At 38.6% G+C, this 23,430-nt stretch overlaps 1 protein-coding gene across 4 annotated transcripts in view; it reads right to left on the bottom strand.

Annotated features, from left to right (window-relative positions):
* The window catches only part of Taf4b (TATA-box binding protein associated factor 4b), a 118,601-nt gene that overhangs the window by 35,081 nt on the left and 60,090 nt on the right, over window positions 1-23,430 (bottom strand). For all 4 annotated transcript variants that reach the window (XM_036205292.1, XM_036205294.1, XM_036205296.1 and 1 more), the window contains 3 exons: window positions 21,455-21,585; window positions 15,973-16,098; window positions 10,189-10,245 (listed from right to left, as the gene is read on the bottom strand). In XM_036205292.1, the coding sequence (XP_036061185.1) occupies window positions 10,189-10,245; window positions 15,973-16,098; window positions 21,455-21,585 (314 nt within the window). The remainder of the gene's footprint in view (window positions 1-10,188; window positions 10,246-15,972; window positions 16,099-21,454; window positions 21,586-23,430) is intronic.

The following is a 23,430-nucleotide window of genomic DNA, read 5'->3' as shown; positions in this document are numbered from 1 at the left end:
GTGGCTTGAGAGTATGTGTACACACACACACACTTATATACAAATAAATTCTAACAAAACGAAAAAAAAAAACCACAAACAAATCTCCCCAATTCTAATGAAGGCAATCAGCAAAACTGCAAGATGCAAAGTTCCCACAAACAATAATTATCATCTACCCAAGTATCAATCAGCAAGAAACAGGTGGAAAAAGACACATTGAAATCAAATACTGGAGACTAAATCAACTATTTACAGCTATGTGTATGATTTGAGCCACAAAATAATCACCTAAGAAAAACAAATGAAGAGACATATTAAGTTTGTGAATTGCTAAATCAGATACAGATTTTGAAAGCTGAGGTTACAGCTCAATGGCAGAGCACCTATCTAGTACGTGTGAGGCCCTGGGTTTAATCCCTAGAACTCAACTCCCCTACCTTATACACCAAAGGATTTTCTGCAATTGGCTCAAGGATCTGACCTAATTCCAGTAACTATTCCTGGTGAATAGGGACAAACTGATTTTCAGGTTTATAAGGGTGATGGAATTATAATTCAGGAGTAGGCACTTGCTTACTCAATACTGCAAAAGTAAATGCAACTATGGTCCTCACCAGGCTATAGGTAACAAACAGATTCCTGGAGATCTCCTGGAAGCTGGGTGCTAGGTAAATGATGACCACAAAGGATCAGACCTATCAAAGACTTTAGGCATCTGCCTTTCCATCTTACTAATCCGCTTCCACCTTGGAAACACCCCATCCCCCACTTTTAAAATAAAGTATTCTCTTCCATTATACACACACACACAATCTGTCCTTACCACCTGAATGTCTGACATTATGTCCATTCAAGAAATGGAGGAGTAAGTGGACATTCATGTATAAAATAAAGTTTTAAAACATTCAACCTCAACCTGAACTTCAAATGTTATACAAAAATTAACTGAAGGTATAAAAAGCATAAACTTCCATAAAAAAGCACAGAGAAAATATTCATGAGTTGGGAGTCTAGTAAAGACTTAGATATGGCATATCTATCCATAAAAACACTGACAAACCAATCTTCATCAAAATTAAAGACTTCTGATCTGGGATAGATACATTTATCCATGAAAATGAAATGCTAGTGTTATGTCAACTTGACGCAAGCTGAAGTCATTAAACTGGCCTGTGGTGCATTTCCTTAACTGATGATTGATGTGGAGGGCCCAACTCACTATGGGTGGCGCCACTTCTGGGCTGGTGGTCCTGGGTGCTATCAAAAAGTTGGCTGAGCAAGCGATCCTCCATAGCCTCTGCTTCAGTTCCGACATCCGGTTTCCTATCTTGAGCTCCTACCTCAAATTCCCTTCATGATGGCATGTGATTGGGATGCATAAGCTTACAGAAACCCTTTCTTCACCGAGCTGCTGCTTATAGTCATGGTCTTAATAACAGCAATGAAAACCCTAACTAAGGCAGAAACTGGAACCAGGTTTTGTTTTTAATCGGTTAAATATGACAGATCTGACCGTGTCATATTTTATTCTTTAGGGAAGATTATAGAAGGACTTTGGAACTTTGGACTGGAAAAGCCAAAGAAAACTTCAGCTTAATGGGCTGTTATTGTAGCAGCTGGGAAGCTAAGAATACAGAGAGCACTGCAGACGATGCAGGCCTGGCTTGTCAACTTTCAGAGGACATGAAGACTGCTGGGATCATTTATGTGCCATTCTGAAAGAATCTGTAGTTCTGGTCAGCAGGGCTGAAGAATTAGCCATGATTAACAGGAGACCAGCACCACTGAAGAGAGTAAATCTGGGATGTGTTTACTCAGGGATAACACAGGGAGGCTGTGATCCACTGGCGGCTGAGGCTGTATCTCATGCTGGCAGCCAAACTTGGTAATGTGAAAGAATCACTCAGATGGTCCGGGTGTAGTGGCCCATGTCTTTAATCCCAGCACTGGAGAGAGAAAGGCAGATGGGTTTCTGTGAGTTTGAGGCTAACCTGATCTATAGGTTCTTGATTTATAGTGAGTTCCAGGAAAGCCAGAGCTATATACCCTGTCTAAACACACACACACACACACACACACACACACACACATACACACACGGATGGAGGGGAGAGAAAGTGAGGGGAAGAGGGGGGTAGAGAAGGGGAAGGAGGGGAAAAGAGAAAAAACATTACCCAAATGGCACTGGTTTTGAAGGCATGAAGGGGTTATGGAGAGTAGCTAAGGCTTGTAAGGCTTGGCCTTATGTGGCAGGTATAGAGTTCCTGAAGAGAGGCTACTGGAGAAGGTAAAGTCCAGTCGTAGACACCCCAGCATTTAGGAGATGCCAGTACCATGGGACAACCACCAAGGATACGGTAGCTGGGAGTGGAGCTGCTCTGAGCCTGTAAGACAAGCTGCATGTGCTATGAATGCCAGAACCAGAGAAGTGTGACTAGGTTTTGAATACCAGACACTTGACAGTGAGTAATTTACCTGGCTGCACATTAGTTTTGCTATAATCTGATTGTGCTTGTGCCCTGTTTCTTCCCTCTTGGAATAAGAAGGTATGTAACTTTTTTTTTTTTTTTTTTTTTTTTAAATAGGCACCCACAGTTGATAGACTGAAGTTTTAGAGACATTTTGGGATTTTCAGAGACTGGATATTCAGAGAACACTGGATTTTTTTTTTTTTCTTTTTTCTTTGGAAAGATGTTCATGTTTTAGAGAACTCTGAACTCTGAAAGAGACTTTGGATGTTGTAAAGAGACAGAACTTTAAAGTGTTTAATATTTTTTTGTTTTTTTGTTTTTCGAGACAGGGTTTCTCTGTGTAGCTTTGCGCCTCTCCTGCCATTCTTTTCTACATGTTGTCAGACTTAACTAGCCATTATTTTGTTGATGTCTCCATTGAGATGCTGGATTTCTTGTTCTGAAATATCCTTCTGGTTTTGAATATCAGGTGTATGCTTTTCTTGACAAATAAACTGGAGATATTTTTATTTTTTTAAGAAATTGTATAAAAGTGCTATTAATTCTTCTATAGATAGAATTTACAAAGTAAAATGATCTGCACTTGGGTTTTAAGTACTAATTCAACTTAATTAATAACTATGAAATATTTGAGATTATTTATTTTGCCTTGACCAAGATTTTATGGGTTCTAGATTTTGAGTTAGTAATTGTTAGGTTTCACCATGTATCCCTCAGCCCCTACTAGTTACAGGCCCTCCCAGATGGCATACCCACCCACTACCCGAACTCGCCAGCCCAGGAGGCTGGACTCTTCTTCCCTATAAGAGTCCAACCATTTTGGTTACCCACTCCTTTTGTATCTTTGGGTCTCCTGGCTGCTGCACCAGTCACCACCCTCTCTTTCCTCTCCTCACATGGCACACCTCAGTCTGGTCATGTCCACTCTGGACTCTCCCAGATGTCCCTGCCTCTGACTGTGCTTTCCATTTTATCTACAATAAACTTTCTCCTCCACCATACTTAGGAGCAGTCATGTTCATCTCCTTTTCTTCCCACCCCCCTCCCCCAGTAATTTCAGGTAAACTGCCATAATTTTTATGCAATTTGGTATACTTCTTTTATCCATTGACATCTGCAGGGTTTGCAGTAATACCCTATCTTTCATTCTTGATATCAATTGTCTTTCTTCTGACCCAACAGAAACATTTTCCTGTTTTTTTAAACTATACCCTAAGCCACTGCATTGAATTAAGCATTTAACAATTTCAAGCATGTACATGCATGTGGCATGTATAATACACATATGTAGAGAGCATATAAAATCCAGAGGACAATCTTGGGTCCTCAGGAATGTCAATTACCTTTTATAGACAAGTCTCTCACTGGCTGGAGCTAGACTGGCTGGCCATTGAGTTCCAGGGATCTAAACTTTTCCTCTCTCTTTTTAATTATGTATACAGTGCTCTGCCTGCACATATCCCTGCAAGCCAGAAGAGGGCGCCAGATCTCATTACAGATGGTTGTGAGCTACCACGTGGTTGCTGGGAACTGAACTCAGGACCTTTAGAAGACCAGACAGTGCTCTTAACCTCTGAGCCATCTCTCCACCCCCCAAACTTTCCTCTTTTTAGTTGTTTATCACAGACTTTTTATCACAGTGCTCAAAGTGAAACAAACAAAAATAACTGCAGGGGGTAAAACGACCAAACAAAACAAGACAAAAAACAAAAACCAGGGCTGGAGAGATGACTCAGTGGTGAAGAGCACTGACCGCTCTTCCAGAGGACCGGGGTTCAATTCCCAACACCTACACTGCACCTCACAACTGTCTGTAATTCCAAGATCTGACAACCTCACACAGACATACAAGCAGGCAAAACACCAATGCATATAAAATAAAATAATTTAAACGAGAGTATATTGTTAAAAACACTGAATAAAACATTAATTAAACACATACATATTGGTACAGTACAAATATGAAATGTCCCTTAAGAAGCTAAGGTGTTGATAAGTTAGGCCGCAGCTTTTGGCACTATGTTGGAATATTTCAGCACTATGTTTGGAAACTTTAAGAAGGTGGAACCTAACTCCAGAAAATTAGCCTGTTCTTTGAGGCTAATCTTGTCCTGAACCTCTCCCTTCTCTGCTTTCAGTTCTGCATGGCTGAGCAGCCTCTACCATATGTACCGCCATTATGATGTTCTTCTTGCTAGGAGTCTAGAACCAAGACATCTTCTAAACTGGAACCTAAATTCAAAGACCAAAACACCCTTCCTTTCACACATTGTTTTGCTAAGGTATTTGGTCAGAGCAAAAAGAAGTCAGACTACAACAGATAGGTCACCTTCATGTAAACATAATACTTACGAACTGTTCAGAATAAAAAACGTGATACAATCATCCTAGTTTATCCTAAATAGCAATCCACTCATCTCCCATCCTCCCCATAGCTCTTTATCCATATACTCCTGCCTCTTCTTTGCTTTTTCTTCTTTAATGTCTTCTGAGGAAAAATTAAATAAAATACCCAGGGTTAGTCTGAAGCTTAATGCTAAGACTTTGATGGCATAACATTATCTGAAATGTTCCCTTGGCGCATGTTTTTAAGCCTTGTAAGCCCCATCTTTCCCGTAATTATGACTGCCTGTTATAAGCAATACAATTATGCTATATTTAACTACAAAGAACAAAGGTAAGTTCAAAGTAAAGTAACATACCAACAGTGAGCACTAGATACATGGAAGGCTGAATATGGAATTCAAAACTCCTGACTTCTATCTTATAGCTACTTCTTTTATCAAATGTACCTACCTCTTCCAACAAAAGACCACTACCGTCTATGTTATACAGATCCTATATCTCAAAATTAAGAATTTGTGAATTCTTCTGGTGAATCTCGACTCTCAGTAAAGATCTTCTGCAAAAAGATCACTTGAAAAATTTTGTGCTGGCTTTCCTGGTCCCCAAAGAAATTTACAGAAGGATCATTGGATGATAATTTAATACTGCCAGTTCAAGATTCCAAATCTCAGACTCCTAGATCACAATGTTATACCTTCAAAAGGGAATATGAAAGTAATAAATTTTAAAACATCCTTCTTCTCTTCCTAGATCAGTGATTTTATGCACAATCTGCTGAATCGCAGCAGCAACACAGGAACCTCCAGAAATGCACACTTCCTGGTCCTACCTCGCACCTACTCTATCAAAAACTTCTTTATCCAGGGACCAGCACCTTGTACAAACACTCCAGAAAATTTTCACACACACTAGACTTTGAAAAACACATTCTGAGACTGTCAGTGCTTTGAATAATCTCTTTCTCTGTGATGGCATACACAAGTCCCTTATAATTTGTCATTTTAAGAATGTTTTCATCATAATACATTATTTTGATTTCTGTAACATAACATCTTTGTAATATACTTTCAATGAAAAATTTGGTTGCCTTGATCAATATTCCACAAGTCCTTGGCATATGCAAAGCTAGCATTAAACATAAAATACTACAATTTAACAGTTATCTTTAAGTATCATGTTTTATTGTTTCATATCTTTTAAATTCCCACTTAAAACTATGTCAGTGGTGGGCATGGAGGTTCATTTTTAAAATCTCAGCACTTGGGAGGCTGAGGATTATTATGAATTCTAGGCTGACCTGTCTCATATAAAAACTGGGTATGGTACCACACACCTTTAATCCTAGCACTCAGGAAGTAGAGGCAGGTGGATCTCTGTGGGTTTGAGGCCAACCTGGTCTACATAGAAAGTTCCAGAGCTACATAAAGGGATCTGTCTCAAACTAACAGAACAGAACAAAACAAAACAAATGTCCTCCCAGGTGTAGTGGTACACACCTTTAATCCTAGAATTTAGGAGGCAGATGCAGGAGGATATATATGAATTCCAAGCCAGTCTAATATATACAGAGTGTACCAAGGTAGCCAGGGCTAAATAGTGAGAACCTGTCTCAAAAAAAAGAAAAAGAAAAAAGTAACATCAAAAGACCAAACCAACAAATTCTGCACTGTCTTTCTTATACTTTCTATTCAAAAATGAGGCTTTATATGCAAAACTCTATTAATTACACAATAATGGCCCATGAAGAGTACCCTGAGTTTTCAGTCCATAACTTATTTAGAAAAAAAAATCCTATTTCAGAGTATGTTTCTAATCTGTTCTGCATTTTATTTCTTTTTTTAAAATGTATTTTGTTTTATTGCTTACTTTTTTTTTTTGAGCTGAGGACTGAACCCAGGGCCTTGTACTAGGTAGGCAAGCGCTCTACCACTGAGCTAAGTCCCCAACCCCTGTTCTGCATTTTAATCCCCCACAGGTTGCTATGCAAACTCCATGTGCCAGCATGCACATCAGTGTAGTCCTTTTCTTCCCCATTATTGTCTGATAAAAAGTGAAAGCGAGAATGCCTTCAAGTGTTCAAAAGAAAAGGAACTCTTTGCTTCACTCTGCACAGATCCACTAAACTCACATTTCTCAAATGAGAAAAAAGAAATCCAAATGGATATAAGGACATAAAAACTTATTTTTAAAACTCTAAGAAATCAGAATGCTTGAACTTCAAAGTCTGACAGCTTGCTCTGCTGAATCTGGGGTAATGTACTAAGAAGAAACACTGAGGTTAAGAAAGATGTTATTCTACAGTACACAGCGTACATTTCAGACAAGTGTGCAGCTGTACTAAGCCTCCTTACTTGGAATTAGAATTTGGCAACTAGTAATGTACTTTAAAGCTTCACAAATAGAGGGTAAAATGGAAGAATATCACTATTCACGTTTAGAAAAAGTGTCTATTTACCCCTAAATTGCAGCTGTGAAAACTTTTAGGTATTAAAATTTAAAGTTTGAAGACAAAAAGAATGAAATTGTTTTTATAGAGAGAAAAACCAAACCAAAATAACAACCACCAAGACCACACTGAAAATGTGAAATGACAATAGAATGTCTGAATTAGAGGGGTGGCCCCGGACATTTGCCAGGCAGCAGTAAGCCTTCCAAATGGATGACCTGTTGGTCGATGGCAACAGTGTGTGGCAGGAGCCACTGCTACGGACTGAGACTAGGCTGAAGGCAAACCCAAAGGCAGCCAGATAGGAATGGCAGCATCTGAAGAGACACCTTCATAAAAACCTGCCAATTTAACAGACTGCCCATATACACCGAACATGAAGAAATAGTTTCTAAAACTATTTTTGAAAAAAAAACAAAACAATGAAAAACCCTAGGAGAACTATCAATATCAAAATTGTAGTCATTAACAATCAAACTCCAGATTCAGGCATGATCTGGATCATGATAAACACCCCTGCTGACATATCTGCAAGCATAAACAAAGCCTACAACTTCTCTAAGCAGTTCTTTCGGATTTCTGTCATTAGCCCACTTTTCCTGTGACCAGTTTGTAAAAGGAAACAAAGCTGTTCTAATAAAGCAACCACTACAAAACAGCACTAATTTTCCCAATTAAACCAAGAAAACTTCCTAGTTTATACCGAAAGAATAAACCACAGTATTACAACTTCTACAAGTTCATAAATTCATAAATTACTATAGTTCAGAATACTTCAACTCCATAGTAAGGCAGGGATAATATTTTTATATTAAATACAGTAACCCGTGTGTGACTCTGAAAGAGAGCCACTCAGAGTGAGTTACTCACATCTCTATAGGGCAGATGGGAGACAAAAATGACAACATTTAATTTTCAAACTAACTACCACCTCGCAGTCAATAAATAACATAGAATGGCTCTCTTCTTGGACCCGGGACAATACATTTGGTTCCTTTTTGATAATAGAGGACTTACAGTACAAAACAACTGAAAGACTTCAAAACAGTTTGGAAGGAAGTTATAATTTCTTTTAACCTTTCTTGAAAAAGAATACTAAATAGAGGTGCAAAGGACAGAAAAAAGGCAGGTTTGCTATCAATCACCTCCAGTAAAAGAAACCATACCCTACTCCACAGTATTGTTTAAAGACTTCTGTCTACCTTTTGACTTTATGGAATAAACAAAATACCAAACAACATGAAACAAATAAAAACCATCTCTTTCAAAGCTAAAGGAAAAAAAGAATCTAAGTACCCACATTTATGAAGCAACAACACACATGGTAAGATAATTAACTTTCTGAGAGATACTTTCCAAAAGGAGAAACAATTACAAGAAAGAGATATAAGCATCCAATCAGCCTTAATTAAAGAAGAGATACCCAGTATTCAGCAATGACAAGGGGCACAGGTACAAATACCTATCATTAATCTAGGTTTGTTTAAAACGAATGCTAGACATGGTTCTCAGGTTAACAGTGTTAAATAAATATCCAGTGGAAGGAAATTAGAATAAGGAACATTTTGTTTAAAATGACTGTTTCTAACATTTCAATGTTCTTGCCCTGATCCTATACCCCTCTACCCAGAGTATTTTCTTTTTCTATGTTAAAGAAAATACAACACTTTGAGGCTAAGCATCTTACTAGATTTCTGTGTGTTTTGTTTCAGCTCCTACATTAATGCAAACAATAAGGGTCTTCAGAACATTAATAAATAACCTGCTGCTGCTACTGCTGCTGGTGCCCAGACATGGGTGCAGCAGGTTCTGAGGACAACAGACTCCATAATTCAAGAGCCACAGTGAAAGACAAAGTTGCTCAGGAAATCACTCTTATTTAGCACAAAGATGCTTACAAATTGCATGGAATCAGTCAAGTAACTATAGAAACTGATTTCTTCAGCTCCATACCACACATCTCACACCTCAATTGTCTTTATTATCGTCTGCTGTCAGACCCTTAACGAGGAATGTGAACAGGCTGGATGATTTATTCAGGAGGGAAAAGAATCTGTAGATCAAGTGAAAATTCTCTTTCCCTTACACTTACACACACACACACACACACACACACACACACACACACACACACAGTCCCATGCACACACTCCTTCAACCTTAGGTACTTTCATTTCATTCTGTTCTCAGTAGCTCTGGGGGTAACTCCAGTGAGATCCAATATTAAGGCTCAATTAAAATAAGCTCCAATTAGTGGAGCTTTTTTCTCTGAGGCTAGAGAAGTCAGGAAATGGATATTGGGAAATGTAAAAAGTCAGCTACTGAGAGGAGGCTGCAGACATAAATGAACTTATTTGTTGATTTCTACAGTTGCTATGCAGAGGCCTCTGGGAGTAAAAGCTTAACCAGTCTAAGCTATAAACTAAAACCCCTGCAGCTAAACATGAACTGTGTGAAACAAGGGCTCCATTCCAGAACAGAAAACTGCTGGGCCCAGAAAATTAAAAGCCAGAGGCATTTTCCATTTAAAACTAAATCCCAGTACCGCCTCCCAGCCAAAGAATTATAAGCAGTATCAGATTTACAAAACGAACAATTACCCTGGAAAAATGTAGCCTATTGTACAGTCCCAGATGCTAAATCTCAAAAGTTTCTTTCTTTCTTTCTTTTAATCCCACACTATATTCCTCCAAGTATATGGTTGCAGTTTACAAAGAGCCATTTCCAGACAGGCCTAAGCCTTGAAAATAACTTTGAAAAGGAGAGCACGCAGCTCCCTGACCTCATTTGAAGTCATGCCCTTGCCTTTAGCGGTTCCCGTCCTTCCCCAAGGCTTCTGCAAATGGTATGCAACAGTAAAATAAACCCTGACCTAATTGCCAAGAGAGAGGCTGCCAACCTCCCCTCAAACACACGACCAGAATGGTAACTTGAAAGTCCTACCTCTCTGGCTTTCTGCTTTAATCTCAGCTGTTCTGGATCTTCTTTATTGGAACGGCTCTGTCAAAGGAAAAGAAAATTTTAATAGAAATCATCTAAACACTAGCATTGCTGTTAAATATTTAATAATGAAGATTTCTGCTGTGATTGAAAACCCTAGCTCCAGGGGCAATGTCTCCATCCAGTCTAGCTGCACTCCAGCCCCGGCCCCTCCTCCTCCTCCTCCTCTGGCTGCTGCAGCTCTAGCCTGGAGGAGACACAACTGAAAATGATGCTAACAGTGTCAGTCAGGTCCAGTCAAGGCATGACATTGTTCTTGCTGGAACACGGCAAAATGAAGACTGGCCTGAACAGAAGAAAGAGAAAGAAGTGTGGGCTCAAACGAATGCAAACAAACAACACTGGCTCAGCTTTATGTGAAGCCATTTTGGAAAAGCATATGTTATTTCAACAGCTATTAAAATCAAGAACTCAACTAGCCTTGAATCAAATCTCTTAAAAAGAGTAATTTCTGAAAATACAAGTAGGAAACACATTCTAATATTGTTACTAGAGTTTTAGGTCCTCTATAGCACTTAATAAACTAATACTACTATACCTATACATGCTCTAAATAAAACAAAATGTGACAAAAATGAGCATGAGTAATGTGGTAGGTACTTCTCTAACTAGGTAGTGGGTTAGACATCTATCTCTGATGAATAACATTTGAGTAGAAGTCTGAATAACAAGGAATAGGCAATCACATTAAGAGGAGCATTCACACAGAAGACACAGTAAACACCAAAGCCTTAAAAGGACAGCAAACCTGAGACCAGAGAACGACCATGTGTTTGAAGCACACAGAAAATATGAAGGAGAGAAGGAGGTTGTGTTGCCTTATGGCCATTTGAAGAAGCAGAAGGGTTCAGGGCAGTCTAAAGAGTCAGCCACTGGAGGAAGACTACTGCACGCACAAGCGTGAGAGCACTGAGCAGCTCTCAGAATGCCTCCGTCAGACATGCAGTGTCCACTGCATAGACCGATGGCTGAAGGCGCAGGCGCCCATGAAATGCAGACTATTCTCAAACAGTTGCTATGAAGACGGTGACTGAGAAAACAACGACAGCGGTCTACAACGGCAGCACGCAACAGTGACAATGACAAACAGATCCCAGTTCCACTGTGCAAGTCAAGTCAACCAGACGTGTGGTAGACATCAAACTGAAGGGAAACAATGATAGCTGAATTCTGGCCTAAGCCACCTAGAGGAATTCGAACTTTCTGTAGGCAAAGCTCTAATCAAGAGTACACAACGAGGGAGAAGGACTTCAGCTGTCAGTTTTAGATGCCACATCAAAGGCTGAACCCTAAGGTGGATGCCCTAAGGTGGATGCCCTAAGGTGGACACAACTTGAAATAGATGCCTGAGTATGAGAAGCGAAGGAGTGAAGGAGTGTCATGAGGCAAACTCAAAGAGGGAGCCAGGTACTAGACAATGTAAGGCGTTTGTGAAGTCCTGTCACAAGTTTGGGTAAGGACAGCCAACAAGAAATCACTAAAAGCTATGCTTTGTTTTGCTTTGAAGGCCAGTCTGTCCTGTAGTCCTGGCTGTCCAGGAGCTCAGTGTATAGACCAGGCAGATCTTGAACTCAAAGAGATCCTCTTGCCTCTGCCTCCCAACTGCTGGGATTACAGTCATGAGCTACCACACCCTGCAAGGCCATGTATTCTTATTATGAAGCCCATTCTGATGAGTGGATATGGAAGGAAAAAGATCAGTTAGAACATATAAAAATTCAAGGAAAAGGTGTCTCAGGACAGAGTGGTGATGGTGTAGTGAAGAGAGGGTGGACACTGTAGACTAGAGGGAGAGCACACTGGGAGGAAGCGAAGATGACACAGAGGTAAAAGAGGGCATCCCTGACTGAGTTAGAAAAAGCCATATTAAAGGAGAGAAAAATCAGAAGTATGTTTGGACATATACAATTTGAGAGACCTATTAGTCAGAAGATGATACCAAACAAGCAGCAAACTGTACATGCCAAAGGTTTCAGAATGATGACAGAGCTGGAAATACAATCTTAGGAGAGCACAAAGACATAGAAGACATAGGACTGAAACCCAGGATATCCCAATATTTAGTACTCTATCTCAAAAAGGAAAAAAACCCAAAGACACTAAGAACCAGTATATCTTATATAAATAATAACCAGAATAGTACGTAATAGTTGTATAACATTATTTAATGCATTAGAAATAGAACCAGTAATAGATGTAACAGCTGACTTCTTGTTTAATAGCTGACTTCTTGAATATAATATTTCAAGTTCAAGAAAGACTATCTTCCTGCCTCATCTCCCTGCCCTTCTCAGGGAGAAGCTGAGGTCAGTTTGGAGCTGAGACAGCAGGGTAGTGACAATGATGCCCACATCCTTGTGGAGGTTTGGGATGTCTCAGTGAGACACAGGCCAGTGGTCATAATGGTAAGGAGCATGGCAAAAAAAAAGCATAAAGGAAATAGTAGTCAAGGGTCAAAGAGTCAAGCCAGTGACACGAATCTCACCCATCAGATGAATACACTGACTGAGGACATAAACTAAGTATGCTAAGGATAATAATGAAAGCAAACTTTCTGATACCTGCAGAAAATAATTCTACAATTATTTGAAAGGAGGAAATGTGGCAAAGAATATGAATGATTGAATGAATGAATGAATGAGTGAGTGAGTGAATATGCACATACATGAAGACCTCTGAACAAGTGTACAGGTCAGAAAACAACAATGGGAGTCAGGTCTCCTATCACCTTGTAGAACTCAGGGATCAAACTCAGGTGATCATGTTGCATGAATCCTAATTGATCTTAAATAAAAACCGAGGGCCAGATATTGGGATAAATGCTGAAAGATCAGAGGAAACAAGCCACAGAAACTTCTCACCTCTCCAACTCCTCAACCAAAAGGGGAAGATCCTGTCTCCACGAATCCTCATACTAAAATGCCTGAGTCCTCAGCCAAAAGGCTCTGAGTTCCTGTCTCCTCCCACTTTATATGCCCTTCTCTGCCCAGCCATATCATTTCCTGTCTCAACCTTCCTAGTGCATGGATTAAAGGTGTGTACCACCACTGCCTGGCCTCTATGTTTAATCTAGTGGCTAGCTCCGTCCTCTGATCTTCAGACAAATTTTATTTGTTAGAGTACAAACAAAATATTACCACGTGATCAGGCTTGGCAGCAAGTGTTCTTACTCCCTGAGCCATCTTGCAAGCAGGAGAAAGGTTTTATAATGTAGATAGGTCATAGGTACAAAGAAGGAGGTACAGGACTAAAGTTAGAGGTTACATAGAACTCATGATACTATAATACAAACAGAGAGATACAGAAGACATTGTAGGTATTTGTGTATAAGTATACATACACCATACAAATATTTCCTAGAGCCATCCACTAATATATCCTATAGGTAATGACACTGTTAAGCAATGAACACAGCACACTGTGTGCTCTAATACTGGTTTCTGAACATCATCTTTAAGTAAAAAGAACAGAATTCCCTATAGAAATGGCTGGTTCCAAGATGGAGGCAGGAAGAGTAAAGGTTGGCCCTGGATTATCTTAATGGCAGAAAGTAGGACATGCTCAGTGAGTGAAGGGGGCATGACAAGCCAGTGCCCATGTGGAAGGGTCTCACCCTTAGAGGTGTTCTGAGCATCAAAATAAATCTTCAGAGTGAGATAGTATAGACAGCTGAATTAAACAGAAACCCACAGGTTCATATTTTCATGAACAGGGAAGAAAAGAAAGCCTTTTCATACAACAGAGGATTAATATGTGAAGGAAAGTTAATGGGAATAAACAATTGTACCAGGCAATCCCCACAGAAGTGGCTGATTCTGTAATTTGCTAAGGCTGATGCATGAAAATTAGATGAGGAAAAGATGTTGATATAATTTGTGAACATAAAAATAATCCATGAAAAACTAAAAACTTACAAAGGATAATGGTCATTTTAAAACAGAAAGAACTCACAGACAGCTACATGCCTGGATTATCAGGTTGCCTTTTGAGATTATTAGCTCAGAAAAATGTATCATCATCTCTGTGTATTACTGCCAGGAGTCCATGACTTACATATAGCCCTAAGGAAATACCAAATGAATGCAGGTGAAGGTCGTGATAGAGAAAGTGAACTTAAGGTCCTGAAAGTGCTAAGGGAATGAGTGGATAAGAAAAACTGGGATTGCCGGAAGAAACGTGAAAAGCGGTAACTACTAATGAAATACTTATTTCTGAAAAGAAAAATGTAACATAAAGAAAAGAAACAAGTGAAATGGCTGATGAAAGCTGAATAGGGGTCTGTGCGACGCACAACAGTGTTACACTGCTAGCATCCTGGATGGCAAAATGTCCTGACTTATGTAAGTACACACTAGAATGTTTAAGGTGACAGACAGGTCGTTATGTCTCAGGACTGCTTTCCAAAGATTCTCTGATTGCAGATACAACACCATTATATAACTTTAAATATACTAAAAACCTCTCAACTAAGGTAGAAGGGAAAGTTGACATACTGACAGACTGAAGTGTGTGTGTGTGTGTGTGTGTGTGTGTGTGTGTGTGTGTGTGTGTCAGAGAGAGAGAGAGAGAGAGAGAAATAAAAGATGCATATGAAGGATGGGGAAATGAGTAGAGATGGTATAAATGTAAGAAAATGAGAGAATCTTAGAAAAGGGACAAAATGTATAGTTTTGATATTATAATGTAAGTATAAAATTGTTTAAAATAAATGAAAAAAGCAATTAGAGCCAAGTGTCATGATTAACCCTTGAAACCCTAGCACTTCAGAGAAGGTAATAGGATAATGAGTTCAAAGGCTGCCCGGGCTACATTAGTATTAGTATATAGATCCCGGCTCATCACAGTAGACTAAAGGATTAAAACCAGTAGTAGTTGGTGAGCTGGGTGTGGTGGTGTATGCCTTTAATGTCAGCACTCAGAAGGAAGTGGGATGCTGGTCTCTATGAGTTCAAGGCCAATCTAGTATAGATGAAAAGTTACAGAACATTCAGGGCTACACAATGAGACTCTGGACAGAGGAGGGGTGGGGAGGAGATATTAGTATGTAGGGGAAAAAATGAATCTTTCAGGAACATGAGAAATTAAAAGTAAGGTCCTCAAAACAAAAATCAATACTCTAGTGTTCTGCCTTCACAATTTCTTGCGAGGCTTCAACTATGTCTATGAAGAACTGTGGAGGTACAAAATGTAAAACTGTAGTAGAACTGAACTTTTATGTAGTATCCAGGCATTACTGGTCCCAGAAAACAACTTGAACAATACAGGTCTATGGCTCTTCCTGTCACTCCTGTTAATCTCCTTCTAACCCCTTTCCACCAACTTATATTTTGTTCCATATACTCCAAATTCTTCCTAATTTTACCACAATCTTCTTGTCTTTTAAACAATGTTCTTGTTAACTTCAACTTGGTTTATATCAAATAGTATCTCAGAGTCTAAAATGTGTATAAAAGTTTAACCTGGGAATAGGGACAGACGGATAGGAATGATATCAGGCACACTAGAATATGAGGGTAGGGGAGACAAAAGATTATGACTCATTGACTAAATTAACTGAAAGCTACCACCTCACACCACCTTGCTATGAGACACCCTATTAGTGATTTCATTTTAGGATATTCTCAAGAGAAATCTAAGGCTTAATAAAAGCAAGACTGTCAGTCAATGATGAAGTCGATTACGATCACATTGTCAGGCCACGTTCCTGTTAGCCACACAGTGCTTTACCTTGGCTGCTCTTAGTAACATCTCTCTTTCTTCCAGATCCTTCCTCTGTTTCTCCAGTTGATCCAGCTTTTCAAGAAATTTGAGCTGTGATCTGGTATCAGTAGACAAGATATAATTTTCACTTCCCTGGGGGGGAAAAACAGTCTTATGATTCTGGGCAATACATTTGCATTAGGCATTATGATACACAATATAAAACAGAGTAACTTCAACATACCAAGGGAATTACATTTTTCTTTTATTTTGTTAAGCAAGCAAACAAAATAAAAGCCAGAAACTTTAATTGTCCTTAAAATTTGAGAGATGATTAGCATTTATATTTCAGAAAGATTTCCTTAGCAAGCCTACTACTCAGAAACAGGAAAAGGAATTAAATCAAACAGATCCTAACCATTGGAAAAAGAATCCAGTCGAATATACCATCTCCTATAATTCAATCTCCTGTAGTCAAATTATTTCCTATCTACTGACATAAATGTGAGTAATTAAATTTTAAATGAAAAGCAAGAAACAATCACCTCACTGAAAAAGATAGCTAAGGAAATAAGCTACCATGGATAGACTGGCTTAATCTTAACTACAATAAACTAAAACACTTCTATCCTAATAGAACACAAAATAGGAGACATTAAAGTCACAAGCCAGGCGGTGGTGGCACATGATTTGATCCCAGCACTATAGAGGCAGAGGCAGTCGGATCTCTGAGTTGAGGCTAGCCTGGTCTACAAGCTTCCAGACAGCCAGAGATATACAGAGAAACCCTGTCTCAAAAAATCAAAACCAAAAACATGAAGGTCTGGTTTGGAGATTCCCTTATGAAATCCAAATTTAGACAGAAACTTTACTCAAAATAATTTTGTGTATAATTTATTTATCATTTATTTATCTATTTATAAGCAGGTTCTCACTATACAGACCAGGCTGTCCTGGAACTTGAGGTCATCCTGCCTTAGCCTCACAAGTAGTGGGAAAGCATATACTTTTATAAATGAAAACTGTAACAAAAACTATAATTTCTTATCTTAAGTATTCCATAAAATGACAGAATTAAAAATATCTTACTTATCTGGGTATGCTAGAATACAAAAACAGTGCTTTCAAATCTAAGTGTTTTCTAGTTTTCTTCACCTATGGCTAACTAGTTCCCTCTATAATACAAATATCCATATATGTGGGTTGTTGTGGACAAAGCAGAAAGGTTTGAACCAATCAATACTTAACCTGCCATCTACTCATCTCAGAGTCAACACTGGAGGGAGACTCTTACAGCCAAAACCAACTAAAGCCTGAGCTCCGCAGTGAGCATCTGGCTTGGAACCCAGCCCCGCACTATTTCCATCTCCGTCTTCACTTACCCTCATGCTTATGGCTGCTTCAATTAGCTTAGACTAAGAGCTTTCATATGCCCAAGATTCTTTTTAAATTAAATTTTTATTGTTGGCATTTAACTAGATCAAAAGGGTACTACATGGTTTAAGAAAGAAGGATGTATTAGTGCTACTTATTTTACTTAAAGTTTAATTCAAGAATTCCCAAGTGGTCTTTAAAGTTAAATAATACAAGATAAAATGTGGAGTACATTATAGGTCAAGCACAGAGGTTAAGCACAATAACAGTGGTTTCTTAACCACTTTATCTTTACCATTTCTGTGTTCACAAACTCTGGAGACAGTTTACGGACAGAAATTTAATTTAAAAGGGACAATAAACACTAAATTAAAAAGAAGCACAGGCATTCTAAATTTTAACCATATCACATTCTCATGCTGTTTCCTTTACCAATTCAGATACAATTGAATGTGGCATAATTTCTCCTTTTTCTTTCAGCTACAGCAAATGAGTGCCCTTCCTTAACCTAATGAATCCCTACCACCTTTGTTAAGTAATAGGTAACCCAATATTATTATGTTCCTTCCTATCTCTGTAAACCAACTAAAAGACTTCATGTACCAAAAGTATGAAAGCCACTGGATATCCAGACTCAAGCAATATTAGCACCATCAGGTGAATCCCATCTCAAGGAACTATCACAGTACCTTTTAGCTGGAGAGTGAAACTTCTCCACAGCCATAGCAGAGACTGCAGCTTCAGTACAAAACACTTAGCAGAGCTGGGCAGTGGTGGCGCATACCTTTAATTCCAGCACTATGGAGGCAGAAGCAAGTGGATCTCTGTGTTCAAGGCCAGCCTAGTCTACAGACTGAGTTCTAGAACAGCTAGAGCTACAAGAGAAATCCTGTCTCAAGAAAACAAACAAATAAACCAGCAGGATAAAAAAGCACTAGACTACATACTAGATTACTTCTTTTTTATTGAAATTTCAGTTTATGACCTATGATTAATTAGAACATTATATGTAACCAAGTACAAGATTTTCAAAAGTAACTAATGTCCAAAGTAGAAAAGATGATGGGATTTTGCTTCTAATAATGGTGGCTCGTTTTTAAATAGTTTGTGGAGTAGGATTTGCTTTATTGTATAAATAAAAATAAATCCCAAGAGATAGAAGGACCAGGCCCAATCTTTGATACAAATACTGTTATTATATCATAAAAGTCTATAAAATAATGGTAAATAATTCAAAGGTAATTAAGTAGTTTTTATTTCTTAAAAAAGGATAATTTTTTCTTTCTACATAATATTCAGGAAGCAATACTAGCTACGCTAAAGAATGAATGTAGGGAAAAGGATGCAGGAATAGTAAATGTATAATACAGTGGTTCTCAACCTGTAGGTCACGATCCCTTGGGGTGTCGAACAGCCCTTCACAGGGGTTGCATATCAGATAGCCTATGTATCCAATATTTATATTACTATTCTTAACAGTAGCAAAATTATAGTTATGAAGTAGCAACAAAAATAATTCTATGTTGGGGATCACCACAGCATGAGGAACTATATTAAGGGTCACAGCATTAGGAAAGCTGAGAGTCACTGGTATTATAAATTGAGAGCCACTGGTATAACAGGAAGTTAAGAAGGTATTTATCCTTAAGCTAAGTGATTAAGGTCTTCCAGATAAGGTAAATACTATCCATTTTCTATGGCTACCAAATCCTAGTAACACATGCAATTGATATAATAAAACCTGATAATGTGTATGTAAGATTCAGGCATGAAGGGTCACAGAGTAAAAAGGTCTGTATACAAGGGCTGGTGTCCCTAAAAAGATGCCAGGAGAAGCCACTAGTAAAAGTAGAGTCTCAGTTGCAGTGGAGACCACAGGGGTCATGGAGAAAGACAACTGATAACATGTGGCAAGGTCAGTCTCTGAAGACAGCCCAGGGGGCCACTGATGGAGGTGCTGCCCACGGAGCCCCCAGCCTATGGGAGACACCAGGACCACACAGTGACAACAGAAGACAGTGGCAGCTGTGGAGCAGAGCTGGAGAAGACCAAACGCCCCCCTGAGGAGCCAATTTAGACTTAGGATGTGGGCTTCGCTTTGATTGTAACTGCTGTGGCTCTTTCTGCTCCAAGTAAGAAAGTACATAATTTATTCTTTTATTTTTATGAGAATTTTTGGACTTTAAAAGTTAGACTTCTGAGTGATGGGCTCTTGGAATGTACAACTTTTAAAATTTGGAATGTTCTATGATTTGACTTAAGGATCACTCCACGAGATGAATCCCGTACCCAAACACTGCTTGGGTAACCAAAAACTAGAAACTAGATAGCTCAGTGACTTAGGGTAAAGCCAAAAATTACTGGCCTTTAAAAAAAAAAAAGTAGTGATAAAAAAACTCCTAATGATATTCTGCTATCTTGCTTGGCTATCATCAGAGAAACTAAAAATGTTTGGTTCTTTGTGTAGCGGGAATCTTAACAGGTCTTATCAATAAGAACAAACCTGAGGCCAGTTATTGTGGTGAATGCTGGAAGATCAGAGACACAGAACAAGCCACAGTTTCCTCACCTCGCCAGTTCCTCAGGTGGTCTTGTTTCCTCAGACTGAATGAAAGCTTCTGTGTCCTCATCCCAATGGCTCTGAGCTGAACTGTATTGCTCCAGAGCCTGAACACTTAACCAACCAAATGCTTAACTAACTACATGCTTTACTCACTTAGTTCCTGGTCCTCATGCCTTATATACCTTTCTCTTTCTGCCCCCACTCCTGGGACTAAAGGTTGGGTTTCTGGGATTAAAGGCGTGGGTCACCATGTTTAGCTGTTTCTAAAGTGGCCTTGAACTCAGAGATCCGGCTAGCTCTGCCTCCCAATTGCTGGGATTAAAGGTGTGCACCACCACCCCCCAACTTCTGTTATGGCTTACTCTTCCCATTTTCTAGCCACCATTTTTGGCTTTGTTCTAGTGGCTGTCTGTTCTCTGCCCCCAGATATGTTTATTTAGGGGAACACGCAATATTTCAGGGAACACAATACCAATCACATCTTTGTAATGACTAATAAAACAGGGAAGCCATTAGATAGAATAATAAAGAAAAAGGGAAGACACAAGAATCAGAAACGAAGGTACAACTACTACCACCTACTGAACTGTCATAAATAATAGAAAAGCTACAAAAATGGACAAATTCCTAGACTCACATAAAATGGAATACTGACATTGTTTCCTACAACTTTTTATGATGCTGATTACAGATTTTTTAAGTCAGTCTGAAAAATTCTCACAAAAAAATTTTTAAAGTAAGGACCTTAATACCTATAGGTCTTCAAAAATTCAAATGAAGCAGAATGTAAGTAAGATGGTTTCTCCAGCAAGCTTACTATGGAGACAGCAAGCAGCAGATATTCTGGATTTCCTTTTATCTGTATGGCTAGCTATGAAGCTTTGGCAACGAATGATCCTATTGCAAACTTAAAACCTCAGGAAGTTACCTATATTTACCAACATGTTGGAAATCTAGCTCTCAACATTTTTTTAATAAAGAAAACAATTATTCTTTTTCATCCCATTATCTTTTTTAAAAATCCATAATCATTTAGTTATTTGCCCACCTCTGAAACTACAATTCACAATTGATCATACCCTAAAGGCCAAGAAGCTATAAAATCTACAATTCAAATACACTAAGTGCCTTCGTCTTGGTAACAGCAAGTCATTTTGTTACACCACTAGGAATTAGACAGGCTATTCTTACAGCAGCACATGACACTAGTATCAGCACTCACTGTCATCATGTAACTAAGATTCAATCTAGCCGAGTTCAGACCACCAAAGAGAACACACAACCCATGTTCCATCCTAACACAACCTCCTTCCTATTCGAGTCAAACAGGTGCATATGCCAATACGCAACAAAAACTTACTTTGGACACCACTTCAAATCCTATTTTAATTTGACTTACTATGTACACATATTCAAGTAAAGCAATTAAGGGAACTGTTTTCCTACTTACATGAAATATAAGTCTCAATCATTCTTCTAAAAATATATCCAGATATGGACCCTCGTCCAAGAAACTATCTTAAACACTGCTCAGGAGTTGACAGTCTGTACTTCCTTAATGATTTCCTTTACCTTGTAAACAGTCATTCGATGCTGAGCAATCGTAGTCAGTTTCTCTAAAAGGCCTCGTAATCTCTCCTGTGTTGCATGGGAGATCAAGTTCACAGCATCAGAGTTAAGTTCCGTTATGTCATGCTTCTTACCTGTGGAGGCAGAGAAAATCCATTACATGTTTTAGTAGTGGCTTATAATTGAAATAATTAGCACAGCAGGTATTCAGTTCCCCCTGGAAGTCATACCCATTATGAATAAAGGTTTGGAGATTATGATTTTCCTGGTAAAGTCACAACTTCAAAGATCTTAGACATTACATTAATAAAACCTAGCCTGGAGCCTCAGAAAATATAGACATTGTTTCCCTTAGCCCCTAGAATCATTCTCCTTGCAAGGTCATTTATAGGACAAAGTTAATAAGAACACAAATCAAGTTTAGTGTTCAGGGAGGAAAATGGTAACTGCAAAAATTAGTACTATATTCTGTTAATTTTAGTAATTAAAAAAAATGGAAAGTCACATTTTATCCTGTTTGACACTGCTAACAATTCATGACATTTATTTCAGTGAACTGAAATTATAAATCCTTTAACTCCTTGTCTATAAAAACACCTATATTCTTTGTCTCTGTTACAATCATATTTTGCACTGCTCATGTTTTCAGAAATTAACCCATTAATTACAAGGTGAAATATGCTCGAACCTCATCATTTCACCATCAAGTTCAGTAACTTGTTTCTTTTATGAACAAATTGTTTTATCCAGGTTGGACTAAGAAAGGAAGTTTTAGGAAAAGAATCTGAGTGACCATCAAGAGCAGCAGCTCACTACGAACAATCCTGTCAGCATTCAAACAGTGTTTCTTGGGGACAGAACTATCTGCATCAGCAGACATGCAAACCTAAAGACACAGGTAGCTAAGTAGTGTAAGGTGGGTGGATTTTAAAGGCTCCTGTGGGGTTTTGTGTATTCATATGTGTGTGGAGTGCTAGGGATCCAGTCCTCTTACTTGCAGGGCAAGTGTTCTATCTACCGAGCCATTTCCCCAGGTCTCTGTTGTTTTAAAACACACACACACACACACACACACACACATACACACACATCTTCACAGTAATTTTAAAATATTGTTTGAGTTTTATACACTAATTCATATAATACATACATACTCATATTCTCATCAAAGGCTCAACTACAGCAAAAATCTTAATTTAATTACAGGTCAAATATACTTTGACATTACCACAAAATAAATTATGACTTAAAATATAGTCTAAGTAAACTAAGTAGGGAGACGATTTAAAATTATCCGACTTCTTTTAAACTAAGCCTTCAAAATGTAATTCATTACTTTGTGGCAAATTGAGCTCATTTTCAATTTCAGAATGAAACAAAGGGAAAAGAAAAACCCACTAAAAATTTACAACTACTTCTAAACATTCAGCATAAACAAGTAGTTGGGCCTGCTATACAAGGAACAGCAAAATTTCAAAACAATCAAATGGTTAAAATTATAATGGCCAATCGGCAGTGGCGCACGCCTTTAACCCCAGCACTCGGGAGGCAGAGGCAGGTGAATCTTTGTGAGTTTGAGACCAGCCTGGTCTCCAGAGCGAGATCCAGGAAAGGCGCAAAGCTACACAGAGAAACCCTGTCTCGGAAAAAAAAAAAAAATTATAACTGAACATAGGTTGGAAAGACAGTTTAGCAACTAAGAGCATGTGCAACTCTCTTCCAGGAACTGAATTCAATTTCGAGCACACTTAAAGGTGACTCACAACCTGTAACTCCAGCCACTTCCAAGTACACCAGCACTCACATGCAGATACTCACAGACACACACATATACAAACTTTATTTATTAAAAAATATACTTATTTATTAAAAAATAAATATAAATCACAACTAAACATAGGGTAGGCAGGGGAAGTCAAGTTATTTTAAGATTAAATTAAAGAAAATGAGCATTCAAAATTAGTTCTTGGGGAGAGGAA

Source organism: Onychomys torridus, chromosome 13, assembly GCF_903995425.1.
Source record: "Onychomys torridus chromosome 13, mOncTor1.1, whole genome shotgun sequence".
Lineage (NCBI taxonomy): Eukaryota > Metazoa > Chordata > Mammalia > Rodentia > Cricetidae > Onychomys > Onychomys torridus.
The sequence above is the reverse complement of the archived record's forward strand: the minus strand, read 5'-3'. Positions and strand labels throughout refer to the sequence as shown.